This window comes from Oryzias latipes, chromosome 9 (assembly GCF_053564925.1).
Source record: "Oryzias latipes strain Hd-rR chromosome 9, Olatipes_Hd-rR_3.1".
Lineage (NCBI taxonomy): Eukaryota > Metazoa > Chordata > Actinopteri > Beloniformes > Adrianichthyidae > Oryzias > Oryzias latipes.
The window spans coordinates 6,806,542-6,831,902 of record NC_136245.1 but is presented as its reverse complement, the minus strand read 5'-3'; the positions used below and the strand labels follow the sequence as shown (position 1 = coordinate 6,831,902).

Below are 25,361 nucleotides of genomic sequence, written 5' to 3'. Positions count from 1 at the left end.
CTACATTTTCCTATTGGGGATTGATGAGATCTGAGTCTGAATTTACATATAGGCTATACATTATACTTTACACTGTCTGGAAAGGATGATGGGAAATACAATGATACAACATACAACATGTTAACCTTTCAGCTGTACATTTATTTTAAATTCAAGAAGGCTGCATGTACTTTAGCAAATTCTACTGTACAGAAGACATCCAAAAATGTCATAGTTATAGATACAGTATACTACAAAGCTGCCCTTGCATTACCAAACGGATGTCCAGCACTAGAAAAGCTCTGCAGTCTATTCATTATTATTATAATCTTTAATTATATTTATTTTACTTTTTAATGTAAGCCAGAAAGATCTTTTTTTAACACCTTTTAAGACCTTCCTTTACAACATTCACCATTCAAAGTAGTTAAACAAGGCACAAGAATGAAGCTGAGGTCCATGTGTGAAGCAAATAGCATGGAACCAGCCAGCTTCCCCTTTAATGGAACAGGAAAGATTTGCCACAATCAGATTTATGAAACAACATATGATTGAGTAAGCCATTCTTTAACCCTTGTGCTATCCTATGACCCCACCCGTACATTGAGGTGTTCTCCCTACCATGACAAAGGTGGATAAAGGTGGAAAGATTTCATGTCATCCATGGACACCAGTGAAGATCACAAATCATTGAAGAAAAAAGGTTCAGAGCACTGTCTAGTGGGTCTAGATGACCCATCTCCCAATGGTAAAGTGCCTAGGATAGCACAAGGGTTACAAATAATAATTTTATCGCAATAACAATATCCTAGAGGTGGATCTGTAGGTGAATGTCAAGCATAATAGCTTTTACACCGCAGAAATGTCCAACTCAATGCAATATAAGCTGCCAAGCATTGCACAAAAACATGTCATTTCTTTTTCTTTCATATTTTGTGCTTAAGTTTTTTTTCTCTCGTTTTTTTTTTTCTCGAAAATCAAGGTAATCACAATTTAGCATACATCCATGTTACAAAACAAAATGTGAAGACTCAACTTAGCTACCACATGAACTTCATAGAAAAATGCATGAACATAAAGAGAATTGTTACTTAACAGACACTAAATGAAATCAATCTACTTATCACATACAACAAGACTTGAACTTTTAGGTATTTAAATCTCTGTGGGATGCATGTATCAAGTCAGTAGTAGTTGATGTCCTAATCCTGAACTGAAAAAAGTTTTTTTTTAAAACACAAACATGCCTCCTTTGTTTCAACTCTCAGTACGGCAGAGATTTTAGTGGATAGAGATCAAGGGGATTTGCGAGTAATTGAGATACTGGTGCTGATCAAGCAAAGCATGGATTATTTGGAACCCTTCTCCAAAACACACAACAGCCAGTATGAGATTAAAAAAAGGCAGAAAATATTGTAAAAGCAAAAGTAGGTAAGTTATGTTGTTGATGGAACAATGCTTCATGGTAATAAATCTGTTCAAATGTCTGTTTATTTCACTTTTAATGGTGCCAAATATGTAAGAAATGTGCATTTGTCAACTGAGGAGTGCAGCTGAGTAAGTGGTAGCACACATCAAGTATTTGCTGAATCAATGCCTATCTGCTCATTTTGCTATAAACTACCATTTCAATGCTCTGGAAATGCACAGCATCTGAAGATGCAAGGACTGCTTCAGTGGTCAGTATAGACTGACCCAACAACCGGTATGCCATATTTGATGGATCTGCATAGAGCATCACTGAGTTGGGTGGAACGTTTGTACTATCTCCAAACTGAAGGCCAAGTTCCACATGATGGGAATGTTAGAGACAGTAGACATCCCAAGAAGTTATCACGCCAAGAAGACCATTTCCCCACCCTGTCAGGAGGTACAGTACATGCTGAAGGTTGTCTTTTTACGGATATGTAGTCTAAATGGTTCGATCTAGCGTACAATTCATTACAGACTGCATGCAGACAATCTCTGGTGTTACAGGACAGTTGGGAGGCCAATCACAGCTGTTCTTGACTGTCGAGACCTCAGACTGATGAGAGTCCAGGCTGTTGGAACCGTACACATTCAACTGACAAACATAAGTCATTGAATACAGAACAAACATTATGGCTGATGACTTCTAGCATCTTTTTCATTGGCCAAACTCATATGCTATCTGCTGCTCGTCCACAAACACATCCCGTATAAATGTGGCATCCTTTGAGCAGCTGCAGCTGTAGTACTGATACTCTTTGTATTACAGTTTTTTCCGTAAATAAAGCCACGCATGTGGCATCGGACTGGGCGTTTTTTTACTAGGAGTTGGCTTAGTCACAGTAATGTTTGTTTTTGCTGAATCAGTCGTTCTCAGTTTTTTACGTGTTGCAAAAAAGTTTGGGAGTTGCAGGTATTGAAAATATGTAAATGTATGTTTTATGTATGTTTTTTCACCTGAGACAACTGGCCAAGGTTAAACCTCTCCTCTCTCGCCATGACTTTGAGATTTTAATCCATGCTCCTATTTCAACACGTTTGGACTACTGTAATGCTCTCTATGTTGGGCTTTCCCAGAAATTACTTGCTCGATTGCAGTTAGTCCAAAATGCTGCTGCCCGTCTTCTAACTGGTACACGGAAACAAGAACATATTACTCCCATTTTAGCATCTCTTCATTGGCTCCCAGTTCACTTACGCTTTGATTTTAAAATTCTCCTATTTGTTTTTAAATGTCTCCATGAACTTGCTCCAAAATATCTGTCTGACCTCATTCAGGTGTACACTCCCCCCCGCTCCCTTAGGTCGTCTCCAAGACCAGGAGAAAACGGAGAGGTGGCCGAGCCTTCTCAGTCTTCGGACCAAAAATCTGGAACGAATTGGCCCTGTACCTCAGACAGATGGACTCACTTAGTATTTTTAAATCTGCTCTTAAAACATATTTTTTCACTTTGGCTTTTAACTGAGTTGGAATCCAGACCTATTTTATGTGTTATACGTTTTATATTTTCATGTACTTTTATTAATTTTTGTGTTGTTCAGCACTTTGGTGAACCTTGTTCTGTTTAAAGTGCTTTATAAATAAAGTTGAGTTGAGTTGAGTAAATGCAGCTAACACATCTAACATAGTTAATATGAAGCGCATTGAGTTCTAGTTACTGAGAACACAGTAATAAAGTCTGGCTGACGGATTTATTTCGGACTCTTTTGTCTTGCAACTAAGCTTATGGTTCATGTAAGTCCAAAAATAGACCATTTATTGATGGTGCGCCCTATAGTGCATGCTAAAAGCAGCTTTTCTCAGCTTTAGACTAAATGAGAATTAACTGCTTAAATGGTCAAAGAGTTACGGTAGTTCAAAGTTCTTGTTTCTCCTTTTGGCTTTTCCCATCAGGGGTTGCCACAGCATGGTAAACTTGGCAATGTTTTATGCTGGATGCCCTTCCTGATGCAACCCTCTCAAAGCAACCAGGCTTGGGACTGGCACAGAGGTAGAGAAGGGAACAGGGAGCAGCCCGGAGTCGAACCCTGGTTTCACGGATGGAAGGCAAACCAGCACGAGCTAAACCGGCTCCCTATGGTAGTTCGAAGTATTCAAGGGTTAAAGGTCAGTGTTATGAAACAGTTTAAATTGCCAGCTGGGATGGCGATAAGTGAAAATACTAAAATGTCTAAATAAAAACTGAAACGCATTAAGAAAGCTTCAGCACAACTGCTCATCCCCATCTTTGAAATGCTGACTGTTTGTCTGGAGGGATGGCACAAAACTTTTACATCTAACTGCAAAAAAAGCTTTTATATAAACACTGTGCAAAAAAAATCTCTGTTTTTTGCAGTTTCACAGTTTTTTAAACAGAAAAATTAGACATAAAATAATAATTATTCTTTACCAAGGTTAGATAAAACTGGATAGATGTTATTTTACGAACATACTCACTAGTGATTGGTAAGGAAAGCAGTAAGTTTTAAATAATAATACAATAAATGTTTCCTTTTTCATCAAACTAATATTTACCAAATATTTATTTGTACTTTTATTCAAATTCATAAAACACACGCTCTATAGTTAGATCAAAATCAAGGTGTATTGTTCTATATTTCATGTTTGTAGCCTCAATTACCAAAACAGATTTTAAAAAAAGGACATTGTTCTGTTGCATGACCAAATATTTTTTAATCCTTAGAGGTTTTTTGTCTTAATGAGACATGTCTAAACTCAGCTATCGGACTGTTCAGTTAGAGGATGCAACCTGTGACAGATGGACATACCATGCTTTCTGCAAGTAAACCGACTTCGTGCATTGCTGTATGTTTTATAAAGGATGAGTCTGTTATAGGCTGACTTACAGCATATTCTTAATGAGTGTAATGAGGTTTATGGAGTTTTTTTCTTTGTCTTGCTATGGCTCCTCAACTTGTACTTATTTCTTCACTCTTGCTGAACTATCTTCCTCAACATGTCAAAGGTTGCGCGTCAACTCATATTTTTTTTTTTTTTTTTTCATGTATGCATATGTCCTTGGAAGCCAAAAATGTGACAGTGTCTGCTTTTGTGGGTGTGCATGTGAACTAAGGTTAAGAAGGGGGCTTAGCAGCAGACGGGTGTCGGGGTCTGATATGAGGTCTGTAAATGCTGGTAATATGCCGATAAGATGTTAGTCACTCTTCCTCCTTAGCAAATGGATGTTGTGTGTGTTTTTTTCTCTGCAAAGCTGTAGAGACGGTTAGGGCCATGCTTAGAATTCTGTGGCTCCTTTTCTATTTAAATTACTCCATTGTCCTTCAGGCATCAAATGGAATGAATACATTTAATTTTTTTTTGTTGTAGTTTTTCATGATTGTGTAAAAGAAAATCTCCTGTGAAGCAAAAAAATATAAATAGATTTTAAACTGAGGATTTTCTCTAGAAAGGAGTTCTTAATCTCTGAATTGTTTGACAGAAGAGAACAATAATCAAACATGAGGGATTTCAATATTAGGACACTTGTTAAATTATCTGTACACCATCTGTTATCATCTGTAGCCAAATTAAATGTAAAAAAGACAGAAAAAATTAATAAAATACATACATTCAATTAAAAGGAAGCTATAATTGACCCCATAAATATGCACCAACAGTCAAAATTAGGACACATTTGTCAATCCAAACTTTTGACTTGTAATGAATGTGAAATAAAAACATTTTTCCAAGATAATTTTTAAACATGACCAAAAAAATGTTAAATATATAATTTGTAAATAACAGGTGCTCCTTCCAAACAGATTTGGGAAAAGGACTCAAATATGCAGTAATATAATAGTAGTTTAGTCCTTTCTATGTCCTGCAGCTGGGCTAGACAGTAAGGATCACGTCGTTTTCACAATTCTTTCTTACTTTGCCCTGCCACACACTCAGACACAACAAAATTTGCACACACCTACTCCCAGGTAAAAACACATTTTGGGCATAGTGACCCCTCCCCACCCCAAAAAAAAGAAAGAAAAAAAGATGAGATCACAGTAAAAGAAAGAAAAAGGAATGGCCCCCAAAATTTCTTGTGGGGCTCAGAAAATAATTAAAAATCCACATTACTACACCAAAACGTGTCTTGAATATCCAAAAGAAGCTTTGAAATAATTATCGGATGGCCGCAGGACTGAAGGCCTTTTTGTGGCACAGTGTGAAATTTAGGGATTTTCTCACAATATAGAAAAACATTTTTTGTTTAAGTGAATTTGATGGAAATGATCCCACGTGTCACCCCGCAAAGTATGTAACTGCCATCAAAGTTTTGTTGACCTTTTGAGGCCACCATCTTGAATTTCCCCCCTAAAAATCATTGTTATGACTTCTACAAATTCAAGCTCCTCCTGGGATTTCAATCTATTGCCTCCTAACTTCTCGAGCTTCATTGAGAAGCTACTTGAGAAAATCTTGGGATTAGAAATTGTAAATTTTGAATGGCGTTACCATGGCGAGCTCGCAAAAGTGGTGTTCCCCTATTACATAAATCCTTGCCGGAAGCTAAAAAACAATGACATACCGTGTGAATATATAAACGTCGCTTGCAGCCTTAATTTTTAAATAAAATGCAATTAATGAAAAAAATTGATTAAAAAAAATAAATAAAATGCATAGGAGTAATTAAAAGTTTAAAAACAATTTTTTTTTCACAACAAAAAGGAACACATTTTATTTTCTTTCAATTCAAAGTTAAATATTTGTGCTTTTAGAAACGTAATGTGAAAATCTTTAAAGGTAAATTTAATTTAATCTGTTTGTAAATTCATTTAATTGTAGTCGGTTTAAGTTTTTTGTCACTTTAGAGTTAAGGGTAAATAGTGCAGCTACAAGATTGGTTTGAAAGAAACATGTATACTTCACTTAAAAAAAAGGCAAACAATCACTTTTGAGATCCAATCAGTGGAAATAGATGTACAGTTGATCCCCCTGGCAGCTTCTTACGGCAGACGCATAGATTCACGGCCAGCACTGGCTCAGCAGTTGGCCGGCGTTTCCCACACTCAACAACTTCCTGGCCTCTCAGCGCGGCACGCCGTTCTTCACTGGCTGCACGCACACACGGGCACTAGTCTTAGTCTGTCTGCTGGCAGTGTAGCTGCCTCTTTGCTCTCAGCCTGTGAAGTCAGCGGCAGAGTCTTCACTGGTCAGTCCACCAGGTCCACACAGAGAGCTCGCATCCACATGACCGGCGTCAGACTGGTCTTCGTCCTGGTCCTCTGGGGAGCTACAGGAGTGAATCTTGCCGATTTCCTCAAGAGCGTTGGCAAGAGAGTCAAGGTCATCAGCGTCCGGGTGACAGACCTCCCACAGGCTCAGTATGACTGCAGAAGGACTGTGCTGCTTCGCAAAATAACCCAGGTTTCTGTGGGGGAGCACAGCATACAGGTTTAATGTTAACTGTCTTTTCCTCATGATATATTCTTCATCTTTGATTCACACCCAAAAAGCAACATCAGTCATTTTCAATCTTCTTTTTAAAAGAAGATGGAGTTGGAGTTTTGCTCAATGCCATAAGAATAAAAACATTAAACACAGACTGTAAAAGCTGAATCTTAGGAAAGGAAAAAGACATTTGTTTCAAGGAAAAATGTCAAAATTAAAAGTAAAAATAAATGAAAGTTAAAAAAAAGTAAAGTAAAAAAGAACAGTTATATCATGTTTAGTGATTTATGAAAACATGACAGTGAAGCCTTTATATCTGTCCTTCTAGCTACCTTCTACTATAGTTTGTTTTATCAATTTTATTTTATGTCATTATAATGGCTTATTAATGAAGTGTTTTTTTTTGTATACTCTATTTCTGCCCATTTTCTCTTTTTTATATTTTCTATAATTCTATCTTGCGTGTTCCTTGCACTGCATCTTTTATTGTATAGCATCTGTGTGACATCTATCTATCTATCTATCTATAAAATTTGCCAATGGGATAAGGATTGTTGAGTTATTGCTAAAGGTTCTGTTTTTGCAGAGCAACTAATAATATAATAATATATAATAATTCTTTATAATTCTATAATAATAATAATAATAATAATAATAATAATAATAATAATTCTTTATTTACCTAAACAAATTTCTTCCTATTTGTCTACTAGATTAAACTTTGCACACTGTGGTTGACCAACGCAATAACTGGCAACTCCCTCTTTTTTTTATGTTAAAATTACTACAGAAATCCTGAACAATATATTTGAAAGTACTCAAAATTAGGCAATGGTCAGTATATAAATATTTACGATAGTTCTGAAGACACAAAAGCAGCATATTGTGTATAAAGACGTTATTTTGATATTTTAAAGTCTGAAGTATTTAAAAGTCGTCTTTGCATCAATAGAGGAACCATGGAAATCTCCCAATTAACTTGCATCTGTCTCTCAGAAGGTGACAGTTTTTTGCAGCTGTAAATAAAATAAAATAAGTTGTGTCTTAGTAACTAAAACCACATGTGCATGGAAAGTGTGAGGATTTAAGCATAGGAACACACAGGAGAGACTGTAGTCCACAGTTGTGACTGGGGCAGATGCTGCCAGTGCAGCACACAGCCTTTGTGTCATCCAGTGAGTCCAGCTGGGGGCAGTGTGCCACTGCAGCTGCTCAGCCGGCCTGAGAGGCTGCTGGAGCATCAGGCCCAATGAAAAACCTTCCTGATGTGATGAGAGGCACTTTTTCTACAGAATGCAGCCCCTGATTAAAAACACATGTACTCATTGAGGAGTGCAAAAAGTGCAAAAATTATTTCTAAAAAGTACGCTATAGGAAATCTATATGACACAAGCTTGAGTAAAAAACATAAAGTTCTCTCTTGCTGCTGAGAAAAAATACACACAAAGGAACACTAAGGACATTAAGAAGCAGTGGTTTGCAACCTTTAACGCTAAAAGAGCCGTTAGGAATAGTTTCTAATTGATCAACACCCATCCAGAGCTGCAAAGTTCCATTTCATAGTTAAGAAAAAAACGTTCTGGATGTTTTTGTTGCCATTAAAGCATTCATTTATAAAATGTAGCTTTTTACTATTTACAATAACTGAATTAAAAGTGCCTTACACTTTTCCAATTATAACTAGTTTAACTTATTTTACTTTTGACAGCAGCACATACAAGTTCCTTTCAAAATAAAATCCCCCCGGGGTCAAATAAGATCCTCCAGCTGCCGCAGATTTTATTGACCTAAAAATGCAAGAAAGTCAACTCAGACATGGCATTTTCTGTTATTATGACTTGTGCATTCATCCTTTTTCTTCTCTAACTAAACATGAAAATTCTATTTTTTTCAATCCCTATGAAAATGCAAATCTATACTTTATGAACTTTGTCTTTGAAAACCAACTAGACATGGATGTACAACAGGAGATAAAAATAATAAGAAACCGCTCTGGTAGATGATCAAACCTCTCACCATCATTTTGCTCAGTTAAAAAATCTAAACATAAATTGAATAACTAAACCAAATTTAACAAAACTACAACCCCATTACTCATTCAAATTGTTTTTGTTTTTCTTCAAAGCCAGAGTCACAATGGAGGGATAAAGGGGCCGCTTTTGGCTCCGGAGACTCAGGTTGCGGACCTTTGCATGAGGACATCCATCTATCTACTTTCTTTTCCCGCTTTGCCGGTGCAGAGTCGGGGCTTATTTTTTTAGGGCCTGCTGCTCCAGGGTGAAGGGAGAGTCCACCCTGGACAGTTCATCAGTCGATCACTGGCATTGGGACATTCATTTCCATTTTAAATGCTGCTGCATTCCAGAGACCTACATAAGTAACATTTTTCCCCAACTGCAGCGCTCTTTGTGGAGCAGGTGAGGACTCACCGGTCCAGGTGAAGTTTCTGGGCTAAGAGTTGCCAGTCCTTGCCCTTGGCGTTGGCAGTGTCAAAGGTAGCACAGATCCTCTCGCGGATGGACGATGGGATTTTGAAAGCCTTGGGCCCCGTTTGGGATGTAACAGAGCAGTCCGTCTGCATAAAAAAGGGAGGGGACTCCTTTTCACCCTAAAAGAACAAATCAAATGAGGTTCATAACAGAGTTTTAAAAATGCTGTTGTGTGCCGAAAGTTCTGCTACTTGGGAGAGCTAGGAGAGAGAGAAAAACGCAAGATAGCTCACTATGACAACAGAGCTTTGCAGAAAGACAAATAGTTAGAGAACAGATGGAAGGAGTAGAACTGTATTTCTTTTTTTGTTAAAAATAGTAGAAGCACAGCAACAATTAACATATTCTGTCAGCTTGACTGCAGCTTGTTTAAACTTAGTCTTGCTGTAATTTATAAACCATAAGCTAAAAATGACTGCAAGCTACAGCAGAGACTGAAATAGCATACGCTGTATGCAGTTTCCTCTTTGTTTTTTTCTTTTGCTGCTGTTTTTCTTCCTGTGTCCCTTTCAAATGCATTCCTGCAGGAGGGTTACCTGTTTTGAATGCTGAAGGACTTCTGTTGATGTGCACTGTTGGGCTTGTGAAGATAGAAAACGCCCAACCCTTGAAGCATTTCACCACACATGGAGGGCATGTCTTTGTTAGGATTTAGCAAGACTCATGTGACTGCTGATGCTGTGAAACACATCTGTCCATCAGCTGAGAATTCACAGAAAAATCTAGCATCTGATTTAGCTCAGGCTATGGGGACGCAACAGCCTGAGAAAGGAAAATGATTGTTGTCCCTAATGAACCCATTAGTACAGTCTCACATCTGAAAAGACGGATGAGTTCAAGATTACAATTTTCATTATGTTGTTCTCAGTTCATTAATTAATGTCAAATTTGACAGCATCTCAATTCATTTCACTGTCTTCTTTTTCCACTTGGCTTGAATTGAGCCTGAGCAGGTAATCAGATTCACCAGCTGTTCCTCCTGACGCACACAGCTCCTGTCATTTACAGGATCTTTTTAGCAGTAAATACATTTGTACTCTAATTACTTAGAGTCCAAAAGTGACATTTTTGAGAAAAATGGACACAAATGTGATAGAAAGGAGTTCTTTGGGATGAACAAAAGATCCCAATAAAAGGCCTAACAAGTTCCCTACTCTTTTCTGATAAAACAGAAACAAATCCAATATTAAACTGGAGGTTAAAAAATAATTCTGACACATACAATATTTACTCTATTTTAATACCATTTATAACTCCGAACATAAAAACTTTAGTGTCTGAAATGAATTTAACAGGAAGTTTAAGTTCATTCTGCTTTGTCAGCTGGATCTGGAGGGTATTCCAAAAAGCAGGTTATGCTAGTTACCCCGGTAAGTTTGAGGCTAAGGAAGCGGACAACCTCAGCTTTCAGTTCCAAAAATGGAGGTAAGTTTTAAGGGTATGGCAAGTTGCCATAGTAACTCATGCTCTGAACATAACCTGGTCTGGAGCAGGTTTAGTTGAAGGTTAGTTTGTTTTCAGAGAGGTGAAGCAGCATGGCGTGTCTATTTGAAGATGATTTAGTGGATGAAGAAGCTCAGATAATACTTTTTCCACCGTGAGAGGGTGATAAGACCATGTTCAGATGTTGGAAAGATAAACTTTTTTTTTACATTGATCTAACTTAATTATTTGCGTCAGTTAAGATAAATACGTTTTTGGAGTTCGGTCAGCTTAAAAATAACACGTTGTTTTCGGACAGTTATTTTATTTTCATTCAAATCAATTTAATTAAGTTGGTGTAACTTTGGTGCTGCTTTTATATTGGAAGCGCAAAGGATTGTGGGATACCATTGCCTTTCCCTTTCTGGACGGATTTGGGTTTAAGTGTGGGTTTTTGACCAAGTGTGTTTAGTTGTTTAGCTGTTTTTTGCCGAGTTATTTTGTCCTACTATGTTTAATTCTTTCTGCACCATGAGTGAGAGGGAAGGAGAGGATGATGAGCTTATTCAGCACCACTAGTACTTCATGTTGTTGCAAGAACTGAAGTTAAAGTCAGCCAAGATAACTAAATACATGATATACACTGTAATTCCACACTAAATCATTCAATTTAAGGCTACAAAAAATGAGAATATCAGTGGCCTCGTACTTAGACATATGAGAGTTCAAGAAGTACAATGAATGAAGATGGAAAATCATTCAATTGAATTGGAGTAATATGATATTTAGTTAAATAAATATGTAAAATTAAGTTGTATAAACAATTATTGAGTTGGATAGACGTAAGAAAATTAGGTTGAATACATTTAACTTTAGGCACAATAACTTTAGGTTGTATAAGTTGCATATATATATAATGAAAATAGAAATAAGCTTAGAAACTCATGCGTTTACTTTGTTTGTTCTTTTTATCCAAGCAGAAAGTCTCTCTTTTGCTGATGCAGCCGTATTACTTTTTTGATGGATGTGTAATCTTCATGCGTTGTCATTAAAATCTCCGACTCCGTCTCAGTGAAGTATAGCGCTCTCTTTTGTTCTCCATGCGTTTCCATGGTGACAACGGAAATCGGCGATCCATTGAGAATGTCTTTATGTACTTGCTGTGCACATGCATTAACCCAGGGTTACCAAGTTGAGCGTAATTACGCTAACTCATACCCGATCTTTTGGAACCGACAAACCCAGAGTAAGCAAGTTCAGGCGGATTTCAGCCAGAGTTCAGGATTAAAGTCAGGGTAGTTTAAACGTCCCCTCTGGAATACCCCCCAGGTTGAGTAGTATCCCAATCTCAAAGTATGTAATGTTTTTTAGGGAAGGAAACCGCAGGAACAGCCTTTTTAGTCGGACCAAATTATAGGATTGGATAGGATAGGATAGGAAAGGATAGACTACACCTGTCAAGGTTACTTCTGAACGCACAAGACGGTAAAAAAACAGTTACATCTGCCTAACTACTTTGAGGACTGCCTGTTTACCCTCCTCTCTTTATTTAATTTGGAATGTCCTAACTATGTGGGAGGGGTTAGTCTAAAGATCGATAGTTATCAGTACACTTGTAGCTTTGAAGCTTGTTGCAGTTTCATAAACAGGGTCATGTAAAGTTCCTGTACAGAGCAGTTATGCTTTCAATCATCTTCAGCTACTTTCTAGACACTTCCTCTTTTTCTGGCGACGATGTTTCCTCCTTCCACATTAGTCAAGCACATTGGGTCAAACGCGATGTGGGGGTCAAACAGCGTTCAATCACAGTTTTATTGAGCAGTTAGAATGATAATAAAATATATACATTCCTTCAACAATACCAGGATAGAATAAAATAGAATAGAATAGAATAAAATAGAATAGACATTTTTTGTCACGGTGAGGGGGGCTCGAGAGCAGGTAGGACCCAGATGCAGAGACGGGAGGCCAAAGGGTTCAGGACTACAGGGTTTATTAAATGAACAAAAAGCGCTGCAGAGCAGGATGACCAAACAAAAACGAAAACTTACTGTGACGTGACGAGAAACATGGAACGAGGACGCTAAGACCAGAGGACGTGAAACACATGACCAGAAGTTAATGGACCAGCAAAAGAGGAAGGCAGAGACAAGACTTATATACAGGCAGGGCAGAGAAGACACAGGTGAACACGATCAGGGCAGATAGGGACCAAAGGAAGTACAACTTGAGACATGACAAGACAGGAACCCTTTCAAAATAAAACAGGAAACAGAACCAAGCAAGACGGAACAAGAACTAAAACAAAAACCAAGACAAAACAAACTCAAACCATGACAGTAACTCAAACCATGACAATTTTTGTTTCTATGATTATTTTGAAAATCTCATGTTTGTGTCAAGCTAGTAACATATCCATACGGTCAATGGAGCTTGTTCAATTGCTTATGAGAAACAAATATTTTCAATATTTTTCAGCACTTTTTGGTCTTGTTTATTACTTTTGTATTTTGAAATGTTAATACCAGAAAATGACCATGACAAAACAATCAAGGAAGCCAGAAAACAAAAAAATCTCAATGTAAAAGAAACATTTGAAGTTTCTGTCTTTACTTAGCGTTTATGTAGGAAACTTGACTTGACTTGACTTGGGATTAGTTTCCTCGCTGAGGGGAACAGCTGAAATGGGTGTTCAGGGGCAACATGAAGGGAGGGGTTAAAATTTGTCTCATCCAAGTAGGGGTTCCGACAAGAAGCCGCACAGAAAACAGGGTTTAAGACACACTTATGGTGCACGTAAGAGTATAAACAACCTTTTTCTGTGTAAACCTTTGATCAACTTCAAAAGCTAAAAGAAACCAGCTAAGAAACGTCTGATTGGACATTTCCTGATTTGAATGCTGCACACCGCCCCTAGAAACTTATGTATTGCATGTTCTATCATGCAAACTTCAACTAATCATCAAGGAGAAATTTAATGAAACTATAAAAAGGTAATTGTGAACAATATTTCTCCAGTATGTGACCGTGTGTTTTATGACTGTTGATTCCTTGAGGGAGGACAGGCTTCTACATGATTGGTAGTGAGGATATCAAACCCACGGCTGTACTGGAGCTGCTCAGTGGATGACGGAAGACTAATGCTGGGGGCAGTTACCAGATTAAATAGCAACACTGGACTCATAAACACATAAAGGTTAAAAAAGCACATAGAAAAACAGTGATTACTGGGTTTTCTTCACTGTATTTATACATAGTGTGACCTCAGATGAGCTGCTGTCTGTAGAAACTCCTTAGTTACATAAAGGATGACAGGGAACGGAAAACCAACACAAGGTTTGCCGGGCCTCACCTCAGCCACGGCTGTGTAGACCTGCAGTATCTGCTCGTGCCCTTTGACCTGGCGCACGCTGATTTTGCAGGAGAGCTGGGCCGTGGCAGGGCTAAATCTTTCCAGAGCAAAGGTGCAGTGCATAGGCTGCTGGTTGCTGCACCACACTTGGGAGAAGGAGAATTCCTGAGGAGGCAGAAAAAAGAAGACATCAGAGGCAGTAAGAAACACACAGCAGCTTGAACATATGCTTTGAACAAGATGATGCAGCTATCCTTATCGGGGCTGTCACTGAAAGGATAAAAGGTAAGAGCTGGCTTTCAAGTCTGCATAATTCCATGGCTTCCTAAATTATTGCATGGAAATAACCCTTTAAGAGAGTTTTACATATACAACCTGAATCTTAACTCAGCAGAGCCCAGTTTTGATGTATTATTTATTCTTAAGGTAGAGACCCATCTATGGGAAAATACCACAGACATCTGTTAGTCCATCTCACTTGTATCTGCGAATTAAAAGTTATATGATTACTGCTGAGATTGTAAGTATTTCGGATTGTGGCTTTAAAATGTGCTGCGGATCATGAATCCTGTGAGCAGTATAAGAGGATGGGGAGGTGTTCTGGACGGGGAAACCTGGGATGCCTTTTGACAAGAAAAGCTTCCTTGATGTATGGTTCCATGGTTGGCCATTATTCTGCACCTGTTCCATGAGAGACAGTCTCAGCACTCATAAATAAGGAGAGGTTGGGTTTTTCCACTTTAACACTTTCCCTCAACATTCAGGTGTTCAAGCAACAGCACACAGGGGAGCTGAGTTTAGTGTCTCAGAAAATGGCAACAAACAGTGAAAAATGTTCATATTTAATACAGCAACTATTAATGGCTGCATCAATAAAAAATTATGGAAGCATGTACTTTTATATTCTTTCTCAGGGCAAAACAGTGGCGGAGCTAAACGTTTTATACAAGAACAGCAGAGTGGAATATAATTACATATTAAATGGTTTTCAAACCGTTTTATTACTTTGCTATTAATATTAAAACAGCAGTTATTTTAGCTGAGGTGCTATTGCTAACGCTTAAAGAAGCTTATATTAATGATCTCTTAATCTATGTCAAAAATGACAATAATATTGACTTAAAGAAATTGAGAGAGCAAGTGGGGGGATAAAGCTTTTTGCTGGAGGGGCAGCTGCCAACCCCTAAATCTCCCGTAGCTCTCCCCGTGGGGCAAATGTGATTCAGAACTGATGTTGGCTCCTTACGATGATGTTTCTTAGATATACATACTGAGTGAGTCACTCTTTTTTCCTTGGTTTCAGGATGCTGTCCAACAAGATGAAGGGGAAATGTTTGTTTAGATGAAACAAAACTGTGACAGAAAATGAAGCTTTTATATTACAGCAAATACAATTCCATGGATCAAACCCATTACAGATGTTTGAAAGTCCTGCCTCAATCATCTTTTGATCTATTGGGCAAATGTTTCCTCGTGGTCTATTAGTTATGATTGTGCTGATTAAACTGTGTCGTTTTCTGGGACAGAGCGACAGCAGTTTATTCAAAATTCCCCTCTGAGCTGCGGCGACCCAATACTTCCCATCATCCCTTTGTTTACACTCTTCCGCTAACTTACAGCCCCTCAAACCCTCAACCTTACACCACTGGTGCAAGAAAAATGGTGAGCAATATTGGAGCTACCCAGCCGTACAGTTTTTAACCAGATGCCAGCTTGGATGAGGAAAAAAAAGTTGTACATGGGTCTATTTGTCTGCAAGACGAAGCATCAGAATGGACCGGAGAAGGGGGAGTGAGCTGATGATTGTAGATTTTATGTAACAAATACAAGCTTATTCAAACTGTATTTTTTTATCTGCTCCTGATTCACCACAAATTGAATAAAGAAATACTGAGAAATGCAATTAGAATGTCAACCTTCTTTATAAATGTTCTCCATTACGAGAAAAATACCACAGGAACATGCTAAAAAAGACATTTTCATTGCAGTGGGTCTTTAATTAAATTCTATGCAAGTAGATTCTGAGCCAATAATAACAGAAAAATGTAATTTATACTTATATTAAACAACTGGATTTCTAGTTCTGAGTGAGTTCACTTTGCTTTGTTTGTATGATGAGAGTTATGGTTGTTTTACAAATAATAATGTAAGAGGACACTGTTTTGCTCCTGGGAATATGCAGACTTGGAAGCAGGAAAACGTAACTGAAATAAATGATTGCAGGAGAAGCCGTCTTCAGCAGCTCTGCCTGATGTAAAAAAAAGGTGGTTATTGTGCCCTAAGGCCAGAGACTTTTAAAGGCGATATTTAAGGAGCTACATCAGCCATTATAAAGCAGTTTTATTTTTGTTTTTACTCCAGCAATCACTCAGTTTTTGTACTGTTATGTGTGTGTGCATTAGCTTCCAAGTATTTGGTGCTTTTTGTAAAGGAATTCTTGAGGGATATTTTTTTCTGACAAAAGCTTTGTGTTTATTGATGAATCATTCAAGATTTTTTTTTTATAAAATAAAATACATTTACATATGATTACAATTTAGCTTTCTTTATTTTTTACTTAAAGGGCTTTTATTGTGTTTTGCTCAAACCTTTCAGAGTAAACTACATCTGATAAAATATATTACCGTAGCTTTGGCACACGAAATAACGTTTTTTCATAGTTCACTTTTTTACCCGGAAGTAAGACGACTGGATGCACCGCCTTTCTCTCTTTATAGCTGCTGCCCATTTCATGACGTCAACCTAGCCTCGGCAGCGTGTCTGCGTTCCGCCCACGAAAACAAACAACATCCAAACTTTGACAAAGATGGATGTGCATACTGTCTATATAAAAGTTTAGCCGATAATCGATAACTCCGTGGAGAAAGTGGGTCTGTGTGTTAGCCTGGAGGCGGTGCTGGCAGCACTTCACTTATCTACGTAACAATGTGAGGACTCGTTTTTGCCGACTTGGAGGGGCTGGTGCTAAGAGAGCATGTTTTTAGAGGAATGCCCAGAAATGAGTGAACAGATCAAAATACCGCTTTGGCTTGTTTTCTGTGAGGAAATAACATAATACACTTAAAAGCTCAAAAAAGTCGTTTTTGCATTATATAGGCCCCTTAATCATGTAATATAAATAACAGAGTTAGGTTAAACAACACTTTATCCACAGACAAAGCTTCCTACAACATACAAGATAAAGTGTCTTCTCCTTTTTTTTTTTTCTTACTGTATAGCATCTGTTATGAGAGATTTTTTGAGACTTGTATCATTTATTTATTTATTTATTCTTCTCCTCGAATATTTTGCACATTTAATTTTTCCTTTCTTTGCACCTTGATCCCCAAATTTGGGACAATTCCCCATGATAAATAAAGTTTATCTCATTGTTTCTTATCTTTTCTATACTGTGGAAAAACAGAATCTTGTTGTTCTTACCCCATTGACAGTTATTTTGCTCATTTAAAGAAAATCTGCCAATCGAGTTAGAATTTTGGTCTTATTTCCTAGGGCCCTGCTTTTGCATTTTACTTCTTTGGGGTTGTTTATCACTAGAAAAATAGAATTTTTAGGAAGGATGTTTTCTATGTTTCCAACACCACAGCAGTGGTTTACCCACCTGACATGTTGTAAAGGGTTTGATGCTCCAAAGAAACTGGGGAACATCCTGGATTGACACCTGGAGGTTGAAAGTATTAGCTTGGAAAGGCAACATCTTTGGCTCTTCCAGAAGCTGACCCCCTCTGGTCCTCTCTGCTGCCACCACTCTCTGGGGAAGAAAAGCGTGGAGGGTCAGATGATGAAACTCAGAGAAGTAATGGAAAAAAAACACATAAAGAAAAAGACATTTACAAGCCAAACAAACATGCATATTTTTAAAGTGGAAATTAAACAGAGTGCAGGAGTAGCAAGACAAAAAAGTCTTGTGCATATTACTGAATTTTGTTGTTGTCCTTTAGGCTCGCTTCTTTTTTCCATTTGAAAGATGGCTTCCTTTGCCTATCAGCAGAAACACCTGTTTCCCATCCATTGCTCTGTCACATCCACTAATTGACTCCCCTCAAATATTCATGCAGATGCATGCTGCCACGAAGTGACACCCAGTCTTCAGCGAACAAATCCTACAAGCGGCGTGTTCGCATTAGCATTACATCAACAGCTCTGACATGACAGATTGAAAGCTCAACGTAATGCAGAGGGAATTTATGTACTGGGTGGGGGCTGGCATCCTCATCAAAAAATGTATGTATTATGATTAAAGAGCACTTTTATTGGAGCCTGCAGGAATGTATCAGTCATACCTGCTGTGCTGTGGTGAACATGTCCACAGCACAGTGTTTAAAAAGCAGAAGTAGACAGATCTCTACCAACAGAACGCCACAGAGGAGTTCATGGCTGAAACCATGTGTATGCAAGGGTTTCCTAACGCATGCATGTGTTTACACGATTAGTTTGGACATACTCCATAACATCGCTGCTTTACACTGGCTATGGCATATGGATATGTGTAAAAATGCAGATGAAAGTCACGCTAGATATGACAGCAGGGAATCTAAAATCTTCCTCAGCCATCTGCCTATTTTTTTCTTTGTGTCAGCAGCCAGCTAATGCTGCACTGGACTCCGGCTCTCTGGCAAAAGCTCTTGATGTGCTGTTTGACACTATTCCTATGCATATCTCAGATCATTTTTTTATGGCAGAGACAATGTTGCAATGCCAGACAAAACTGAGAAATCCTGCCAGTAAAAGCATTTCCGAATGGCAGAGAGAATGCTCCCCATCCAGTGCTCCTTGAGCTTCTGTTGTGTGAAACGATAGGTACATTCGATTGAAAAAAGAGCCAGAGCATCCCACCTGAGATGCGTCATGAGATCCTAAACTAAGAACGCCTTTCAAGCATGTATTGCCAACATCAGTCTGCAGCCTTCTGTTAGTTAGTCATGTTGGTTGTCATACACCTTGAAGTGAAATTAGTACACTGTCTTTGATTCGTCCATCTATTTTCCAGGTCTCCGGGTTGCTGGAGCCTATCCCAGCTAATGTGGGGCAAAGGAATCGCCATTGATCTATCCCCTAATGGAGTGATGAGTTCCAGTTTCAGCTAAACTCTGGAACAACTTGGTGGTTTTAATCTACCATTTCAACTCGCAATAGTGAATGTCAAACAGGAAAACACTAAAAAATGCGTTTAAACCAAATCTTAGATTTAAAACCTATAATCTAACAGTCTTAAGCTACGTTTACATTGTATGCGATTCATGCAGTAGAGGCGATCGGATGTCCTGTGGTGAGTTTTGAGTATCAGGTGCGGTGCGGCGGTCTTGCAGCAGCGTGTTTCCAGAGTTTAAATATCTGAACTTTAGTTCAAAGTTGGTGTTGTGTAAACCAATCAGGAACTCAGCTTTGGCCTGTGACATATTGATGACATGATCAGCAGATGAAATCCCAAACAAGCATGGAGGAGAAGCTGATTGTTGTCGTTTGTTCTCCTCCCAGACTTTGAGGCATTTTTCTTTTCTTTTTTTTAGAGGGAACAATAAAAAATGTCCTCTAATTTTATTCTTGTTTTAATGTTTTGCCTCCTCTGAGTATTGCGGGATAGTAAATTGTCAAACGGGGTCACTAAGAAACAGAAGTACAGCTAAGAGCGTCTGTCATTCAGACGTATTATAAAGTCAGAAGCATATGGAAGTTAATGCTTCCATGTAGCGATAACATTGAACGCACACACACTCTTCAAGGAGGCCACATTACCAAACAAGTAAAACCCTCATAAAGATTTCTAATGAAAAGTGAAGATAAAATTGGGCACTTTGGAAATCAGTAGGTTCTCCACGATGACTGAACAGCTACATCTTAAGTGGATGACTTGCTGAAAAGATCCTAAATCTTCTTTCTCTTTCGGCTTTTCCCATCAGGGGTCGCCACAGCGAATCATCCTTTTCCACCTCACTCTATCATGAACATCTTCTACCCTAACGTTAGCCAACTTCATGTCCTCTGTTAAGACATCCATATATCTCCTCTTTGGCCGTCCTCTTGCCCTCCGGCCAGGCAGCTCCATCTCCAACATTCTTCTACCAATATATCCACTATCCCTCCTCTGAACATGTCCAAACCATCTCAGTCTGGCTTCTCTGACTTTGTCGCTAACACAGGCAACATGGGCCGTCCCTCTGATGTACTCGTTCCTTATCCTGTCTAACCTGGTCACTCCTAAGGAGAACCTCAACATCTTCATCTCTGCTACCTCCATCTCAGCCTCTTGTCTCTGTCTCACTGCTACCGTCTCTAACCCATAGAGCAGAGCTGGTCTCACCACTGTCTTGTACACCTTTCCTTTGAGTCTTGCTGGCACTTTTCTGTCACACAACACTCCTGACACTTTCCTCCAACCGCTCCAACCTGCCTGCACTCGCCTCTTCACCTCTTTTCCACAATCCCCATCACACTGAACTGTTGACCCCAAATACTTAAACTCCTGCACCTTCTTCACCTCAGTCCCCTGTAACCTAACGCTTCTACCTTGATCCCTCTCGTTCAGACACATGTATTCTGTCTTACTACGACTGACCTTCATACCTCTTCTTTCCAGAGCAAACCTCCACCTCTCTAGCTGTTCCTCCACCTGCTCTCTACTCTCACTGCAAATTACAATGTCATCCGCAAACATCATTGTCCAGGGAGATTCCTGTCTTACCTCGTCTGTCAGCCTGTCCATCAGCATAGCAAACAAAAAAGGACTCAAAGCTGATCCTTGGTGTAGTCCCACCTCCACCTTGAACTCCTCTGTCTGACCTACAGCACATCTCACCACCGTCATACTTCTCTCATACATGTCCTGAACTACTCTGACATACTTCTCTGCCACTCCAGACGACCTCATACAGTACCACAGCTCCTCCCTCGGCACCCTGTCATACGCCTTCTCTAAATCTACGAACACACAATGCAGCTCCTTCTGACCTTCTCTGTACTTTTCCATCAACATTCTCAAAGCAAAAATGGCATCAGTGGTGCTCTTACGGGGCATGAAACCATACTGCTGCTCACAAATCTCCACCTTCTTCCTAAGCCTGGCTTCCACTACTCTTTCCCACAGCTTCATTGTGTAGCTCATCAACTTTATTCCTCTATAGTTGCTGCAGTTCTGCGTGTCACCCTTGTTTTTAAAGATCGGGACCAGAACGCTTCTCCTCCATTCCTCAGGCATCTTCTCACTCTCTAAAATCCTATTGAACAACCTTGTTAGAAATTCCACTGCTGTCTCTCCTAGGCACTTCCATACCTCCACAGGTACGTCATCAGGACCAACGGCCTTTCCGCTCTTCATCCTTTTCAGAGCCTTCCTAACCTCATCCTTTCCAATCTCTGCTACTTCCTGCTCCACAACAACCACATCTTCCTCCCTTCTTTCCCTGTCATTTTCCTCGTTCATCAGCTCCTCAAAATACTCCTTCCATCTTTTCTGTACACTCTCTTGGGTTGTTAGCACCTTTCCCTCTCTGTCCTTAATCACCCTTATCTGTTGCACGTCCTTCCCATCTCTGTCTCTCTGTCTGGCTAGCCTGTACAAGTCCTTTTCTCCTTCCTTTGTGTCTAGCCTGTCATATAGCTCATCGTAAGCTTTCTGTTTGGCCTTTGCCACCTCTCTCTTCACTCTACGCTGCGCTTCCTTGTACTCCTGTCTACCTTCCTCAGTCCTTTCTACATCCCACTTCCTTTTAGCCAACCTCTTCCTCTGGACGCATTCCTGTACTTCCTCATTCCACCACCAAGTCTCTTTACCGTCTTTCCTCTTTCCAGATGACACACCTAGCACCTTCCTACCTGTTTCCCTGATAATCTCTGCTGTAGTTTCCCAGTCCTCTGGAAGCTCATCCTGACCACCCAGGACCTGCCTCAACTTCTGCCTAAATTCCTCACAAGTTTCTTCATTCTGTAGCTTCCACCACTTGGTCTTCTTTTCTGTTTTCCCTCTCTTCTTCTTCCTGACCTCCAGAGTCATTTTACACACCACCATGCGGTGCTGTCTGGCTACACTCTCTCCTACCACCACTTTGCAGTCATTAACCTCTCTCAAATGACCTCGTCTGCATAGGATGTAGTCCACCTGAGTACTCCTACCTCCACTTCTGTATGTCACTCTATGTTCCTCTCTCTTCTGGAAGTAAGTGTTGACTACAGCCATTTCCATCCTCTTCGCAAAGTCCACCACCATCTGTCCCTCCAGATTCCTTTCGTTCACACCAAACCTGCCCATCACCTCCTCATCACCTCTGTTGCCCTCACCAACATGCCCATTAAAGTCTGCTCCAATAACAACTCTCTCTCCTCTGGGAAAACTCTCTATGACCTCATCCAACTCACTCCAGAATCTCTCCTTCACTTCTAACTCACAGCCAACCTGTGGCGCATACCCACTGACTACATTCACCATCACCCCTTCAATTTCTAACTTTAAGCTCATCATCCTGTCTGAGACTCTTTTCACCTCTAGAACACTGTTTACAAACTCCCCTTTCAGAATCACTCCTACCCCGTTTCTCTTCCTATCAACACCATGATAGAAAAGTTTGTATCCTCCTCCAATACTACGTGCCTTGCTGCCCTTCCACCTTGTCTCCTGCACACACAGTACATCTACCTTCCTTCTCTCCATCATGTCTGCCAGCTCTCTGCCTTTCCCTGTCATTGTGCCAACGTTAAGAGTCCCTATTCTCAAACCTATGTTCCTGCCTTTTCCCTTCTCTCTCTGGCCACGGACCCTTCTGCCTCCCCTCTTTCTTCCACCAACAGTAGTCAAATTTCCACCGACACCCTGTAGGTTAACAGCATCGGTGGCGGTCGTTGTTAACCCGGGCCTCGACCAATCCGGTATGTCTAAAGTGTTGTGGATGATTCGCATGGTTATTTTGGCAATTTTTACGCCGGATGCCCTTCCTGACGCAACCCTCTCTATTTATCCGGGCTTGGGACCGGCACAGAAGTTACTGGCTTGCAACCCCTGTGGCTAGATTGAAAAGATCCTAAATGAGGGGGCTAAAAGAATTTGGGGGAAAACAATGTTTTAAAGATTTTTTTTAAATGGGCTTTATTTGCTGCCTTTGTTCAACCAGCATACTGCACTCATCCTGTCCTTCTATTTCTCTTCATCACCTTGACACTTGCACACAGTAATGAGATTTTTCTTCCTCCTTTGCCTTAAACCTACAGTTCTTCTTTGTAATGCACTTAAAAACATCTATTTCTGTCATTGACACGGTACGGCCTGTATTAGTATTTTTGCTTTGCTGTTACCACAAGTGATGTGTGCAAGAGCCACATCGAATCCTCAGTGGCATGTGGAACAATGTCTCAGTTACATGAACTTCAGAACAAGACTCTGACAGCAGAAATCCATGCCCCGCTTTTAAAGGATCCAGAGTTGGATTAGTCTGTCACAATTTTTGATGTTTTTCTAAATGGACTCTAGGGCTAAATCTGAATTCTTTCGCTATCCCTGTGGCTTCACTTTACCCCACCCAATTGTAGGGGCATTTGGAGCGTCTGAAAATGCATGTTTAGGGGTTACGGGCTAGGCATCCCTCCACTTAGAGGGTGTTAAAGGGCCAATGCCATGTTATTCTTATAGGTATGGTAAACTATATCCACACATATGATGATATAGTACCTTTGGCAAACAAAAATAAAAACATTTGTAAATGAAATATGTGTTCTTTTCGCAGCTAATTTTCCTACCCGGAAGTAAGACATCTCCATCTCTGAGGCTCTGGCTTTCGCTCCTTGTGGGTGATGGCCATTTCACAACGTCAACCTACAGCCAGCCTCGACAGCATGTCTGCGTTTGCCCACAAAATCAAACAACATCCAAACTTTTGCAAAAATGGATGTGCATATTATGCAAACAAAAGGTTTTGGCCAAACACTGTTAGCTCCGTGGAGAAAATGGGTGTGTGCGTTAGCTTGGGGCGGCGCTGGCAGCGGAGACTCGTCCTTTGGAGGGGCCGTTCTCTACGTCAGCTCATGGAAACCCACTCGTTTTTGTGGGTTGGGAAGGGCTGGACCTCAGAGGAAGGAACATTATAATACACTTAAAAGCTCAAAAAGTTGTTTTTGCATGGTATAGGCCCTTTAAACAGACCCACTGACCTGTACTGTTTTCTCATTTATAACAGAAAATCTATGTATTGTTGTTGCAAGAAGTACAAGTAAAACAAAAACGATGCAGCAACTGATTCACTAGTTTGGAAGTTGTTATGGCAACATCTTTGAAGCATCACCAGCTTTAGTTTGATGTGAGTGCATTCTGCAGTTCAGTGTGATCCTTTGTCAATGTAAAGATGGGGTTGTTTGACATTGTTCATTTTGGAAAGTAACATTTTCTGGTATAGAGCACAAAGATGTTTACAATTTCAGATGAGGATCCTCTCTTTGCTGCGCCTCTAAACACCATCTGGCTGCCGTGTCCTTGGTAATAAACTGACTGATGGGAGGGGTTTAATGCATTTTCATCCCGAAAGAGGAACACGTCTTTTATGGAGACTGATGGTCACGTTTTTATAAATGTAATTTTAAAATAACAATAAATCCAAATAAAATGTTGGTAAATGCTCTGCAGCCTATGACAGTTTTCCTTCTGCTCTTACGTGATATACATTGTTGAGCCTGGGTTGTTTTAGCTCCACTGTATATCTGGGGGGAAAAATGTAATTCTGGAATGTTAGGTGATGCCATGTTTCTGTAATATTAACCATGAACTAAAACTAAATCAAATAAAACATGATACAAAACTCCCATTACTCCCATGGTGGAGTTTTGTTTGTGGGGCATCAGGAAGACAAAAGTGTAAAGTGTAAAAACAAGTTTGTTTACTTATGTTCTTTTGCAAAGAGGTCAGAATAATGCCCATCTATCTCTACAAATTATTCATGGTGAAACTTAAAAGACATTAATTAGTAAAATGGTTTTCAGACTTCAGATCTTCCTGAGGAAATCCACAAGATCTTGGAACTTTGGACTATACAGTATCTCTAACATCTTTACTGGAAGATAACTTGGAACATTTCCCATCAACCTAACAGGACAAGACTGGTGATGCTACCAGAAGTAATCATCTCCAAAATGAGAAACTTCTCAACCTTTCAGTAGGTGCGAGCCAAACCAGATTGATCCAGTGATCGAAGAGCTGACCTTTATGAATGTCATATGATGCAGGATCCAGTTTTACCTTCAAAATAGCCAGAAGACTAAAACCAAATTATACATGAAAGAGTATAAT

General features: G+C 39.5%; 1 protein-coding gene across 2 annotated transcripts in view; it reads right to left on the bottom strand.

The window, feature by feature from the left end:
* Nucleotides 1-4,855: 4,855 nt before the first annotated feature.
* Nucleotides 4,856-25,361, bottom strand: part of unc5db (unc-5 netrin receptor Db) — a 199,282-nt gene continuing 178,776 nt past the window's right edge. For both annotated transcript variants that reach the window (XM_020706238.3, XM_078952552.1), the window contains exons 14-17: nt 17,700-17,849; nt 14,099-14,263; nt 9,265-9,443; nt 4,856-6,815 (exon numbers count right to left, since the gene is read on the bottom strand). In XM_020706238.3, coding sequence (XP_020561897.1) covers nt 6,563-6,815; nt 9,265-9,443; nt 14,099-14,263; nt 17,700-17,849 — 747 coding nt within the window. In that variant the 3' untranslated portion in view covers nt 4,856-6,562. The remainder of the gene's footprint in view (nt 6,816-9,264; nt 9,444-14,098; nt 14,264-17,699; nt 17,850-25,361) is intronic.